Raw genomic sequence first — 13,983 nt, 5'->3', positions numbered from 1 at the left:
GGGGGGCTACTATAGCTGCTTCTGAAAGGTGGTCCGCTTTGCAGACACACACAGTCAGTGACTGGCCGCCGTGAACAATGCCCCCTGGAGTGCCCCTGTTATCTCACGTAATCTGCCCTCCCTGAAATTATGTACGTGCTTCTGGGGTTGAACTCTTAATCTCCCTGAGAAACTCCCTCGATGGACTGCCTTAAGCAAAAGCATTTTTCGTGTATGTTTGCGTGTGTGTGTGTGTGTGTGTGTGTGTGTGTGTGTGTGTATATACCAGGTGTATATAAAAAAAAAGAGTTTGAAGGGATTAAAGGGCCTAAGGTCTGAGAACAATAAATATTCCCGAGCCGGGGGAAAATAAAAAGCATTTCTAAAATGAAAAACACTACTACTGAACCTGTGGCTCAGTACTAAACCACTGAATCCCAGCACGACACAAAGGGTTAACGCATCTGCCTGTAAACAGCCCCACATATTGTACTGGAAGACCCATATCAGATGCTCTACTTATGCAGTCGAAATGGTTAGTTAGAGTTATGTATTTCATTGCCTTCTGTCCCTTGTGATGATTGGATGGAGACAGTCTGGGAGTTTGATGACTGTGGCCGTGGTGCCTGTACTGACTTCAAAAGGTGCTAATCAATGTAAACACCACCTGCCTGCAGTCGCAGTTCTTTATTTTTTAATTTTTTTTTATAAAGGTGTTTCTGTTAGTAAAGAAACTCCTCACAGGACCTGCTCTCACTGTTTCCCCACCCCCAAGTGTCTAAAAAGGAGAAGACATTTCATTCTGTTACCTTCTTCTCACCCTGTTGGTGTTGTGTTGCGGAGATGCCGTTTCCCCCCACGGCTCGTTGGGTCCGGTTCTGCTGGCAGATGCCTATAGATCTGGGCCAAATGACCCAGGTCAGAACCTGGCCTGAACCAGGCCAGCGCCATCTGCTGTCTGGGTGGTGTGTTATTGACATCATCTCCGTTTTGTTTAAAAAGATGTGTTTTTGTTTTGTTTTTCTGTCGTTTTCTTGTTTCCTTCTACTCACTTGGTTTGCGTTGTCTTGGATGCTGTTTGATGCACTCTGTTCTGTTGAGTCGGTTCTGTTGAGTCGGTTCTGTTCGTTGCTGGTTAAAGGAGCCAGGCTTCATGTTTGAACACTAAACACTCAGAGCTAAAGTTTGGGTGAGGCACACACACATTCACGTACTTTTCATCATGGGAGTTTCAGACATGCGTTACTCACTAAGCCAGGTTGTATCTGCCGAAATTTGACTGAATTTTGGAATGTGACTTAATGCTAAAACTGTACTCGATGAGGTGTGGTTGTAATTTTTTTTTTCTATTATTATTTTTTCCCCTCCCCTTGTCTTTTATACCCAAAATGTTTTTGCAAAAAGATACTTGTGATCTTCCAGAGTCAAGGCCTAAGTGCTGTAGTTGAAGATATCCTGGTTGTCTGTGTCAGGATGTTCTTGTATATTTATATATATATAAATATATATATAAATATTTTTTGTATGTATGAATTTTATTGTTCAGGAGAAGATGGATCTTATTTTTTTATGTACATTGATGCCAATTTTGTAAGTGTTTTATACTTTTATTATGGTTCTCTGTAAAAGAGTATTATGTAAATATAGCTCACTAGAAAAGAACTGTTGCCCTGTGTTGTTTTCCTTCCCCAGTTGTGATTGATGCACAGTCTTTTTCCAGTGAAGTGCAGGTCTGAACCACCTGCATCTCCAACTCTAGCCCTATATCTATACAGTTTATGACACCTCGTAGGCTTTTAAAGTAAATAAGCTAGGCTTCCAATGCAAACTCTAGCCCTATATATATACAGTTTATGACGCCTCATAGGCTCTTAATGTTAATGAGCTAGGCTTCTAATGCAAACGGGTCTGGCAACCTGTTTTTGTTTTGTATGATAATCAGTTTTCGCTGACCCTTTGCCTGAGCTGGTTCTCAGTGCCCTACCCTCATTCCCTACTATAACTGGTGGCTGTCACTCACACCTCAGTTTGCTTCCTGACCCCAGGCGTCAGCGATACCTTTCCTGTGTTACCATGATAAGATTATTATTTTGGAGATTATGCTGGCCAGCTTTTGGTGGTTATAGCAGCTGAATCATGAATCTCATGTTCTCACACAGGATAGACTGTCATTTCTTACAATACCGAGAATAAAGTGAAGCTTTAAGAAAATGCAAAGATCAATCTCCTACATCAAATATTGTTATTGATATTGCCCACTCATTAACTGGGTACAGAAGAGCCATGATCTCACTTTTTAGCTAATGGGCACATAATCAGGCTCTTTTCCTTGTTTCCTTTTTAACTACCTAAAAAACTAAATTATGCAAAAACCTTGCAAATGCCAACAACAGCACAGTTGGCTTTGACAAAAGCTTGCCAGCCAAGCTAACTGGTGGCCTTTGGAGATAGTTGGTGGTGTCTAGCTGTGTCCAACCCACACCACAGGACTTGTTGCACTTAGTCTGGGCAGCGAGTGGGAATGTGAGTGGGAGTGCTTATATGTCCTTCACACAACTATTTACCATCAAAATGAATGAAAAGACGACTAAAAAAAAAAACGACTACAAAAAATGGCAACTTGCTGTGTATTGTTGCTTCGTCTACTAATATTTTCCTGTATTTAGTTACAAACACTGTATCTGATTAGAGCACTTTAGAGCGGACACACACTTTTCATGGTCTGCATTGTATGTCATTGATTGATAAAGATCAGTATGTGTTGACAGTTTGATGGCTATGCGTACACATCGTTAGTTTAATTAATTGGACATTTCCCACCCATCATGGGTTGAACACAGCCTAAGCTTGGTCTTCTGTGTGAGACACAGTATGTCTACTGTGTTTTTCAACCAGAGGAAAACACATTATTCAGTGTTTTGTAATGCAATCCAATTCTTCAAGCACATATGAAGTATGAAGGCAGTTATCAATACAAAACCCAGAAGTTACCAGTTGCAGTAATGGACAAACAATTCACACATGCAACATCAGTGCTGAAAATAGTGACATTTCTACGTCTGACGAGGTGGAGAGTTCTGAAAAGGGCTGAGCAGTTCCTCCACCCATGATCCATTCGGTCACCGCCACTGGTGTACACTGGGAGTGGATGTGGACGGCATGGCCCTCTTAGTAAGATTACAAAGAAGTTGTATTTCATTTATAGGAAACAATGAGTCCCACGTCTTCCAATGCAAGTATCATAATTAGGGCCGTTTCTGGAGGAAGTCGAAGCAGCTGTAGTAGGCATGTGTCGAACAGCGCTGTTGCAGACCTCAGTTGTTGTCCTGTCACTACATTATGAAGGTGATGATTGTTAACGCTCATTAACAAAGTGGCCTAGATAATCGCAGCGGTTAAACACTTCTGTGGTTGTTTGACAGGATATCTTAGCAGCACGTAGCTCTTCACTACATCACTCGCTCCGTCATCAACCGACCTCGGCTGTCCTTCATGTGGGACGGTCCATGGAGGTAGACTGCGGAGAGATTAGGCCTACTGTTGGCGCATTAAATGTGCAATATGTAGTTTTTATTGTCAAAATCCAAAACAATTACAGAAGATGACACATTTTATCACAAATTATCTCTGCTGTACATTTGTATAAACATCAATAGTTTTCTGGCCCTAACATTTGAAGCAAAGAACATCAGCATTAGATTATGCCTGCTTTTGGTTCACATTGGACCTGGGCACCGTAAGCAGCATATCTTACTCAAAGAGAGAGAGAGAATTTGTGTGTGTGTTTTTGGGGAAGAGCTAACGTTCCGAAACTGATAAAATATTTCTGATTAAATTGTTTGTGTGAACAGGGAAACTGTGTAACTATGCGTGTATCCACGCTCTCTGTCAGTTTGAAGGGCAATTAGATTGAATCGGGGTGAAGAAACTCACAGATTAAACAATAAACAGATTTCAGACAATTTAATAAAGGTTAATAAAGGACAAAGGTTGGTTCCCTCCCTCCCAGAAGTATGTCTGTCGGGGAGGAGGGGGTTTTATACATTTGGTCAGACACGCTGCTCCGCCCTATACGTTAAACATCGTGTTATTAAAGCAGCTACCGGTAAGTACGTTTTTCATAATGTAGGAGGAAGAGAAACGCCATACTTCCTCTCAACACTCACTCTACTGAACAATGAATGACCAGGTCGTCTGCATAGCTGGAGTAACGGTATTAGGTATTTTAGAGCAAGGTAAGAAATTACTGATTCATTCATTCATATACACATGCATTGCTGAATTCATCTGAGTTCTTGCATCGGTAGGCTCTCGGGTGTTCAGAGCTCTGCAACGTTTTAACTGAGACCAATTTATCAAGAGTTGAAAAGAAATGTTCTAGAGAGAGATTTTGCAACGGCGTGATAAGGTAGTCTACTTTTCTTAACATAACTTTCGGCTTAGCCTAGGGAAGAACGGGGTTAGTTGTCACACGGGTTGCTTGTCACACTCATTATATCTCGCCACCAGAAAGCGCTGTCTCCAGAATTTTGGTATGGACATTTCCAGAATGTTTTTCATGTCAAATTGAAAATATTCAGCTCCTCAGTATTTTTCTTCTAGGCTTTTACACAATGGGTTTATAACAAAACAATTGTTACCCTTAAAAAGTGTGATGGGAAAGCTATAGTTTAGATTGTTGTTAACTAGTTGTTAGATGGTTGTTAGCCTTGATCCTATAGCAAGAAATTCCAGTTAGGGTTGGTTGTCACGTTCTCTTTGGGGTTGGTTGTCACATGGCTTATTTGTTTTGTTTTTCATGTTGTTATATATAGGCTGGCCTAAAGATGTGTTTCCTGTTCATGTTCCTTGCTCATTTTGTGTTAAGATGCGTTAAGTTATGTATTTGTCAACTTGTCAATGCAATTCAACTTTCAAATTTAGTTCTGCCTTCTTGCCTTCTTTTTAAGATTGTTCCCATTAAAATAACATTGTGACAAACAACCCCACCGTGTGTGACAGCCATCCCCGTGAAGGGGTTGGTTGTCACAATGTGTCAGAGTGTCTTTGTTAGTTAATTAACTCTTGGTTACAATAAGTTGGAAAATGAGAGGGATACACATTTCAAGCCAGCACCTTAAGCTTCAATTTAATGTAGGAATGACTATTGAAAGATGTTTTGATTATGAGCAATTCACACTAGAGTAAAAAGCGTGACAACCAACCCCGTTCTCCCCTACTTGTCTGTCCATTCCTTTCCAGCTTACTTCTCGCTGCAGGTGATCTATGCTCGACGCAAGTTCTCCGTCTCCCCTCCATCGACTGCTGGACCACCGGAATTTGAAAGAATCTTCAGAGCTCAGTGAGTCGTAATTTCAATAGGCTACCAAATACTGAGGACTGTTTTAATTGATTCTACATAAGCGAATTATATGTTTTGACTTTGGTCAGATAGCTCAGCGCACAGTATGAAATCCATTCCATAGCTCTGTATGATCATATGAAATTGCGATGGACAGACCGGACTCCATTCAGTTTCTTCTTATTCATATTTCGCGCATAGGCGTTCCTATGTTACGCTCTCAGAGCTTTGATGTAGCCTACAGTCATGTTAATGAAAATTCAACCAGATGTACCGCATAGCGGGTGCGTAATATGACCGCCGCATAAAGTGAGAGAGCGAGCAAGAATTAAATTGCGAGTTGGGCGAGTTGAGCAAGTGAAAAAAGATATTTTCCACTCCAAGAAAAGTGTGTTATCTCATGTCTTAAAAAAAAGAACCAGAAGCTAGTGGCCCCCAAGAACCAAATTGTAGGTGCCAAGATCCTCACAACCAATGAGTGAGAGGAACATAGTTGCATGTTTCTTTTGTAAGAAGACAGGACATGGCTTAGACACGTGCTCAGGGGCGTAACTATAGGGGGTGCAGCAGGTGCGGTCGCACCTGGGCCCGTGGGTCTAAGGGGCATAGATATAGACTTTATATGTCTATGCTAAGGGGCCCCTAGCCCATAGACATATTTATGTCAATCTAAATAGGCTGAATAGCCAAGTCGCATTGCCAAAAATACTGATGTATACCTATATTCAGCGAAAAAAACTACACTGACAAGTGTTATAGGCGGAATATGTGCTCGGGGGGAGGGGGCGTGGCGGCGGCGGTTAGTGATCTACCCTGATCATTTCACAGTTTTAAGTTTTATAATGTTACCCCACACGTCGAGACAAAGATTGCTCAAAAGAAGAACAAGAACTAAAGAGAGAACTTTCTAATGAGACTGGATACAGTAAGATGGTAATAGTACCCAGACTTTAGCAACAGTACCTGTGGCAACGCCAAGTGATGCAAACAAGGACGTCTTCGTCTATAAAGCGACTCTTCATTCATTCTTGAAGAAGTGGCAGATGCTTTAGATATGAACACATAACAAGTAAAGCTGAAACTATCTACAATGTTGTCAAAGGCGACAATTGTACCCAGGGATGGATTAACGAACGGGCCTACCGGGCCCAGGCCCAGGGGCCCATGAGCTCAGGGGGCCCCTAGGCCAGAGCCTCTGCGTGAAGTCGCTGTTATGTATCTCTTATTTGTGGTTGAAAAAGTTGTATTTTATTCATTTGCTAATGGCTTTAATTCAGTGTACCTGTGCTGTGTTAGAAAATGCTAGATTACTGCGACAGTGATCATGCATGACTTTTCTGGGTCTGCCATGGATACCTTATGCTATATATTCCCTCAAAATGGCAAACCTGTCTCTGTCATGGTTTTCATAATTTTTAGGGGGAAATCGTCAGTAGCAATCTATAACAAAAAGATATGCTTATCGTACATACACTATAGAAACTATTAAAAAACTGATTCAATTAAATGAACAATTTCTTATTTTCTTTGTTATTTTTGTCATGTACAGATATGCAATGATTGCTGGGTAATATGTAGCCTATCTTGTTGTCCAATGTCAAGTCTCTATTTGATCATGTGATGAGACGATACGCTATAGCTAGTTTAGGCGCAGAATTTGACAGTCAAGACCTACAAGCAGACCCAGTAGGTTACACCTGCCAAACGACGCCTTTCAAACATAAAAGTGGTGATGCATGATCTGATTTTTCAATGGACAGGATAGCCAGCCCATTCAGCCTCTCCTGCCCCATGCTGCCCCTCAGGTAGGTCTTAATCAGTTTCAATTTGGAAAAGAATCACTCGGCTGTTGCCCTGTCACATGTAATGTCAGAAACAATAGCGGGGCAGTGCACACCTCACCGAAGGTGGATGTTACGGAGTGAACTTTGACCTGTTTACTTTCCCAATACAATAGCCAAAGTATGTAATTCGACCGTAAAATCCAACACGTGCGTGTGCGTGCGTGTTTTGCAGGCGCACAATTATTTTTTTCGCGGGGGGGGGGCTTCAGCATGTCCAGGCCCAGGGGCCCGTGGTTTCTTAATCCGTCCATGATTGTACCCTGTACAAGATTCAAAGGCGTACAAATAAAACAGCTATTCTCCACTAAGAAGATCACAGTGCCAACCGTTTGCACTCAGCTCCAGAGACTGCCAAGGCATTGCCTCATATGCAGACTCTTGCAGAACACATCGCTCTGCAAAAGGAATGTGAAATTGATCTGCTGATTGGGTACAATTGACCACAAGCTCTAAGGCCTAAAGAAGTCGTATTTGGGGAGGAAAACCAACCCTTTCACAAAAAATCGATCTAGGTTGGAGCGTAGTGAGTCATGGTGGCCCGAGTGAGCATTCGATGTAAGGCATGTGACCCCCTGAACCCAAACCAACAGTCATGTGACCCCTGAACCCAAACCAACAGTCATGTGACCCCTTAACCCAAACCAACAGTCATGTGACCCCTGAACCCAAACCAACAGTCAAGCTCAAAAGTTAAGTTCACTTTGTTTGCAAGACTCAGATCAAATAAATGATCACTCCGGATGATATACTTAAGGTGCTGGAATTTAGATTTCAGTGAAAGAGTTGGAGAGGAGGCAACACTCTCTCTCTCTCTCAAGAAGATCTCCAATTCTTGACTAAGCTGAAAGATGGTATCAAACACAAGTAAGATGGTCAAATGCCCTTACCATTCAAACAAGGCAGACCAAATCTACTCAATAATAAGTCACGTGCTGTTCACCGTCTAATATGCTTGGAACAGCAGCTCAGACGAGACCAGAAAGGGTCCCCACCACGGGGAACACCACCCCTCAAAAGCCTGGTTCACACCACAGCGCAGTTGCCTCACACATTTACAAGTGCACATTGTGCAGAAAGTATAGAGAAGAGGACCCAAACATAAAGACACAAACATGTTAAATTTTTCCAGACGAAAGAATGGAAATTACACCTGCATTCACACATTGTGGCGTAGTTTGCTTCGGACCACACATATCGAAATGCTTGATGCCCTTTCTGTAGACACTTTCATCAATGCATTGCTTGCATTCATCACAATACGTGGAAATGTAAGACAACTGAGATGGGATCAAGGCACCTACTTTTAGGCGCAAAAGGAGAATTAATGAATACAATGAAGGGCCTGGATCATGCACAGTTGAAAGAACATGGATGTGAGTTCATAATGAACCTCCCATCATCTAGACACACGGTGCACACAAAAGTGCTTTGACCTTACCCCAAAGTTACCTTTGAAGTTATAGGCTACGCTTCTTAAAGGTTTAAAGTTTTAAGAGTGATTTCATTATCCTGTATAAGGGTAACTTATTCGTTACCTTTGACCTTACTGCAAAGCCCAAAAAGTGTGTTGCCATTACCCCACTTCAGGGGGCGCTAGCGCCAAGGGAATCGCACACTTAGGGACACACTGTTCTGCATCAGCCATGTGGGGCTACAACCATGGCAAGTTTCATGTCGATACCAAATTTTAAAGTCTACCAAAATAAAAATATAAAGGTTAAGAAAACAGAACAAGAAACACTTCCACAAACACTATATGAGTTGTATATAAGTTCATATTTGTCACAAATTGCCTAAAGTGTTGAATTGGGCTTGAGCTCAGGCGCAGCACAGGCTGTCCGGGGCTCAGCTGCAGCATGAAATAGGAAATAGGAAATCTTCTGTATGTGCCACGTGTCATCTTGCTTGATTTTGTGTTGATTGCTTTTAGAGTGTTTCATTAAATCTAGTAACATTCTCTTTCTTGTTCTGTCCATTTTCCAGAGCAAACTGCTCTGAGTATTTCCCCGTTTTCGTGGCTTCTCTGTGGATATCTGGGATTTTCTTCAGCCAAGGTATGCATCTCGAATTTATGCTTTTAAACACCGCAAAGGTGTTGTCTTGTTCACAGATCGTACTCTATAAACACAGAGGCCTAATTGTCTTTGAAAACTGGAAGCAGCATCACAGTTTTATTAAAATTTTATAAAAACTCTTCCCCTCATCCTTTCATGGGAAAGCCCATTAAAAACAGTCACTCATATGAAAAGTTCATATTTCTGTTTATTATACAGTATTCACAGTAGAAACAAAAAAATCTCAAAAGTTGATATTGTCCCAGAAACATGTTTCATTTCATGGAATTTGTTAGTATAAGGTTGCATTTTCACAAACCACTTAAGTTTCAAGATGATTACACTTCAAAGTTGATTGAGCCTATTTCGAGGAACATATTCTTACATGCTATATTAGAATCAGGAGTGGAATGAAACCTAATAGCCACTAAATTAAACACAATAGTTGTAATCTCTTTAGTCTTCTCTAACATTCATATGTATCCATTCCATCCCTCTCTCTTACAGGAGTTACGACTCTTTTGGGGCTTCTTTACCTTTATGGACGCTATCAGTACTTCTGCGGATATTCTGAGTCTTCACTTGGCAGGTGGGACAGATGCAGATGCATTACTGCTTTGATCTCAGTGCAAAAACCCACAGATCTATGGTGCAGAAAGGCTACATGTGCTGTATTTCATCCACACGTGCTGTTAATCAGGGTCAGTTAGCATACAAAATACATAACTTCAAGTAAATTGCTCAACCCTCGGAAAATAAAAGGGTACTGCTGGATGTGAATAGATCTCGTATAGATTAACCTTCATTACTTCATCCTGAGATACGACTGCAAACCAAAACTAACCCGTGGGATTGGGATTAGGATTAGGGTTAGGAATCTGAGGAAGCCAGTTACTGAAGGCTGTAGGTGTCTGAAGAAGCTTTATGACAGAAATGCTGCTTTTGAAATGAGACAAAACAGCTTTACCTCTGGTTTTCCATAGCCTAGGAAACCAGGTTTACCATGCTCTGTGTTACCATTTCAATGTCTATATACACTCACCGGCCACTTCATTAGGTACACCGGTTCAACTGCTCATTAAAGTAAATATCTAATCAGCCAATTACTTGGCAGAAACTCAATGCATTTAGGCGTGTAAACATGGGCAAGAGGATCTTAAATTCAAACCTACATCAGAATGGGGAAGAAAAGTGATTTAAGTGACTTTGAACGTGGCCTGGTTGTTGGTGCCAGACGGGCTGGTCTGAGTATTTCAGAAACTGCTGATCTACTGGGATTTTCACGTGCCACCATATCTAGGGTTACAGAGAATGTTCCGAAAAAGACAAAATATCCAGTGAGCGACACTTCGCTGGGCGAATATGCCTTGTTGATGCCAGAGGTCAGAGGAGAATGGGTAGACTGGTTCAAAATGATAGAAAGTGCATCGTTTAAACGCCACAGCCTACCTGAGTATTGTTGCTGACCATGTCCATCCCTTTATGACCACATTGTACCCATCTTCTGATGGCTACTTCCAGCAGGAGAACGTGCCATGTCACAAAGCTCAAATCATCTCAAACTGGTTTCTTGAACATTACAATGAGTTCACTGTACTCCAGTGGCCTCCACCATCACCAGATCTCAATCCAATAGAACACCTTTGGGATGTGGTGGAATGGGAGATTTGCCTCATGGATGTGCAGCCGACAAATCTGCAGCAACTGCGTGATGCTCTCATGAAAATATGGAAAATCTCTGAGGAATGTTTCCAGCGCATTGTTGAATCTATGCCACACATAATTAAGGCAGTTCCAAAGGCAAAAGGAGGTCCATCCTGGTACTAGCAAGGTGTACCTAATGAAGTGGCCGGTGAGTGTATATATAGATAGATAGATATAAATATATACACATTCTCTGCTCAGAATTTTTTCCAATCACTGGTGCTCATGGCTCATAGCTCCATGTCCTCTCAGCAGTCCTGTCCTCTGGCCAAAGATACATAAGCAAGCTAACAAATCATGCACTTATTCGTACCGAAGCCAACATCAAGGAGTTAAAAAATGCAAATATTGCCTGCATTTGGCAGTTCGTATGTAAATGTGACGTGCAAAATCAAGAATGAGACCTTTTTCGGTGAAGATATTAAACAATGTCGAAATACTGAAAGTAAACTATTGAATACGAAATTTAACATTGATATTAAACCACATAGGAATATTGTCATATAGTATGCTATAGTTCGATGTCTTTAGAACAAAGGTTGATTCTGATGTCCATCTTGACACCATAACCCACTCTGTTTTCATATTGCTCTTTCTTGATCTAACGACCTCTGAACCCTTCTCTTCTCTTGCCAGGCTCAAGCCCCTCTACTTCAGCGCTAAGGTCCAGTGGGTGCTGATCGGGCTGGGTGCGGTGGGGGTCCTGGGCACCATGAGTAGGCTGTATCTGGGCCTGGACTTCACCCAGTACATCAGCCAGGTCCTGCTGTGAGGAGGAGACTTCAGTACTCGATAACAGCAAGAAAGAGGAAACAGATTAGAGAAGTGTTGGTGATGTCTTCATGTGAAGATCTGAACGAAAGCTCTCTTAGGATAAAAACACCTTAGAAAGAGGATATGCAAACACGACGCCCTCTGAAACAAGGATTAAGATAAAAAGAGATTTGATAAAAAAAATATCCACAATATTTATATGACAGTACCATCAGTCTATTTAAGTATGCTACACTATACAGTATCTTCTGTGGTTGAGCATACTTTGTTTAGGAAATATTTGTTTGCATAATGTATTTGTGTGTGTGTATGTGAAGTAGGGAAGTCAACAGTTGCAAACAACTGTTTCACTTTTGTGGTCTTATCTATCTATTTATTTTTAAAATGTGTTCTTGCTTTATTTCGCTGATAAAGAGTGATATCAGTGTTACTAAGTCTTGATGTCCGTGTGAACATGTGTGACAGTTTCTAATATACTTCTATATTTTCAATTGGTTTCTCTCAAGTCTCTGTTTACTGATGTTGAAAGGTCAATTCATAATTGTGTAATACTTAGATGTAATTACATTACAGAATTGTCTTAACAAAGAAGGCATATTTATACATTTTAGTAATGTGAAGGAAAGGTATGATATTCCTATTAAGGTATTTATTTGACCATACATACATTTGGCCTACAAAAAATGCCATCCACAGAATGAAGACAAGTTGAAGAGTTTAGCTTCTAACTAATCGGGTCTTGGCCCAGGAGTAGAAATAACTAAAGCTGGCTCGGGGAATTGATACAGCTATATAGGGTTTGGTTTTTCTGACTTTTAATCCAGAATGTTCGCACTTGTTGTTGGAGCACTACCTGCCCCCGTGCAGTGGAATTGTTTGATAATTACCGCTAGAGGGCAGCATATCCCTCTACAATTCCTTCATGGCAGAGCCACCTCTGGAGATGTGGTGTACTGCAGGTCTGCAGTTTATATTCATGTAGTGTTGCCATACCCAGACAGAAGCGGTATGCTTGTCTACAGATCTTGCGTGCATCGACGATTTTTGTATTTGTCTGTCATTCAGAAATAAAAGAACAGAAGCACCGCAGTGTCCAACAGTCCTTCGCCTGACCGCCGTTACACTGGCAAGGCACGGATAGAAACACTGTCTGAGAATGAAGAGAGTCCCCCAACACTAGTTGACCATCCACAACTGGTGAAGTACTTCCTGAGACAGAAGGCTTGGGAGGTGTTCACCTATGAATCACTGGGCCTCATTTATAAAATGTTGCGTAGAAACCATCCTACATTTGATCTCAGACGTTTTCTGAAATGGTCGTAAGTGTTATTCACAGAAAACGAACGTACGCCCAAAAAACACGTGTACGCCATTCCTGCATTTATAACTCACAAATGATCGTGGAATTGTGCGCAGCTGAATCTCCGCCCTCAAAACGCCCCTACTTAATCTAATTAGGATATTATCAATGCACAAACGGAGCGCATCCTCAATGCACAAACTCTCTGTGACAATGGCAAGCAAGAAAGAAACATGTAAAAAGAAGAATTATAGTGAGGCTTAAATCGACGTTCTGCTGATGGAAGAGCAGATGCGGGCCAAAACATTGTTCGAAAGCCTGTCAGGTGGCGTAGGCTAATGGCAAAAGCAAAGTATGTGGCATGGTAGAAGACACGTCTCCGAAGCACCAGCGGCCGCACCTGCGGAACGAGCAGCACCAGAAGCCGCATCTGCGGCAGCAGCACCTGCTGCACCAGCATCGGGGCCTCGTTGGCCATCACCAGCTTCCTCTTCTCATTCACAAAGTGACTTGAATGAGTCTGTTAGTGAGGTTGTTGCCGAACTCTGTCCGCTATTGAGGGTTCTTTGAACAAACGTGCCTAAATAAAACATTCTGAAGAAATTGAACATGTGTGCATTTATTCTTATTGGTATAGTTGGTGAATCAGCTCCCGTCTTCTCAGCGCAGTGATGTGCGTGTTCCAGTCAGCTGGGATTGGAGGGTGGTCATCTTGGTCCATGCGCATTTCGTCTTCTCCTCTATGCCATGGCTTAGACAGATGTTGTGTAGCAGACAACAGGCTAGGATGATCTGGCAAACCTTTTCGGGGGCATATAGCAGTCTCCCTGCCGATGCATCCAAACATCGCCACCTTCCCTTCAGCATGCCTATGCTGCGCTCCACTACCGACCGCGCACGGGCATGTGCTGTATCGAAGTGGGCTTCCTAGGCTGTCTGAGTGTGCGCAATCGGGGTGAGAAGCCATTGGGAACCCTGTTTTACGCA

The 13,983-nt window shown here is 42.0% G+C and overlaps 1 protein-coding gene across 1 annotated transcript; it reads left to right on the top strand.

The window, feature by feature from the left end:
• Positions 1-3,993: 3,993 nt before the first annotated feature.
• On the top strand, positions 3,994-12,189 carry ltc4s (leukotriene C4 synthase). Its single transcript, XM_031558042.1, has 5 exons — positions 3,994-4,214; positions 5,221-5,320; positions 9,148-9,218; positions 9,726-9,919; positions 11,461-12,189. The coding sequence occupies exons 1-5, from the start codon at positions 4,157-4,159 to the stop codon at positions 11,692-11,694; spliced, it is 657 nt and encodes a 218-aa protein (XP_031413902.1). The 5' UTR covers positions 3,994-4,156; the 3' UTR covers positions 11,695-12,189.
• Positions 12,190-13,983: the final 1,794 nt, after the last annotated feature.

This window comes from Clupea harengus, chromosome 20, assembly GCF_900700415.2.
Source record: "Clupea harengus chromosome 20, Ch_v2.0.2, whole genome shotgun sequence".
Lineage (NCBI taxonomy): Eukaryota > Metazoa > Chordata > Actinopteri > Clupeiformes > Clupeidae > Clupea > Clupea harengus.
The sequence above is the reverse complement of the archived record's forward strand: the minus strand, read 5'-3'. Positions and strand labels throughout refer to the sequence as shown.

Excerpts from the sequence above, each read along its gene's own strand:
- ltc4s (XM_031558042.1), top strand. The coding sequence starts at position 4,157 with ATGAATGACCAGGTCGTCTGCATAGCTGGAGTAACGGTATTAGGTATT. Across the intron at positions 4,215-5,220 it reads ATTAGGTATTTTAGAGCAAG|CTTACTTCTCGCTGCAGGTG; the intron begins GTAAGAAATTAC and ends ATTCCTTTCCAG. Across the intron at positions 9,219-9,725 it reads TGGGATTTTCTTCAGCCAAG|GAGTTACGACTCTTTTGGGG; the intron begins GTATGCATCTCG and ends TCTCTCTTACAG.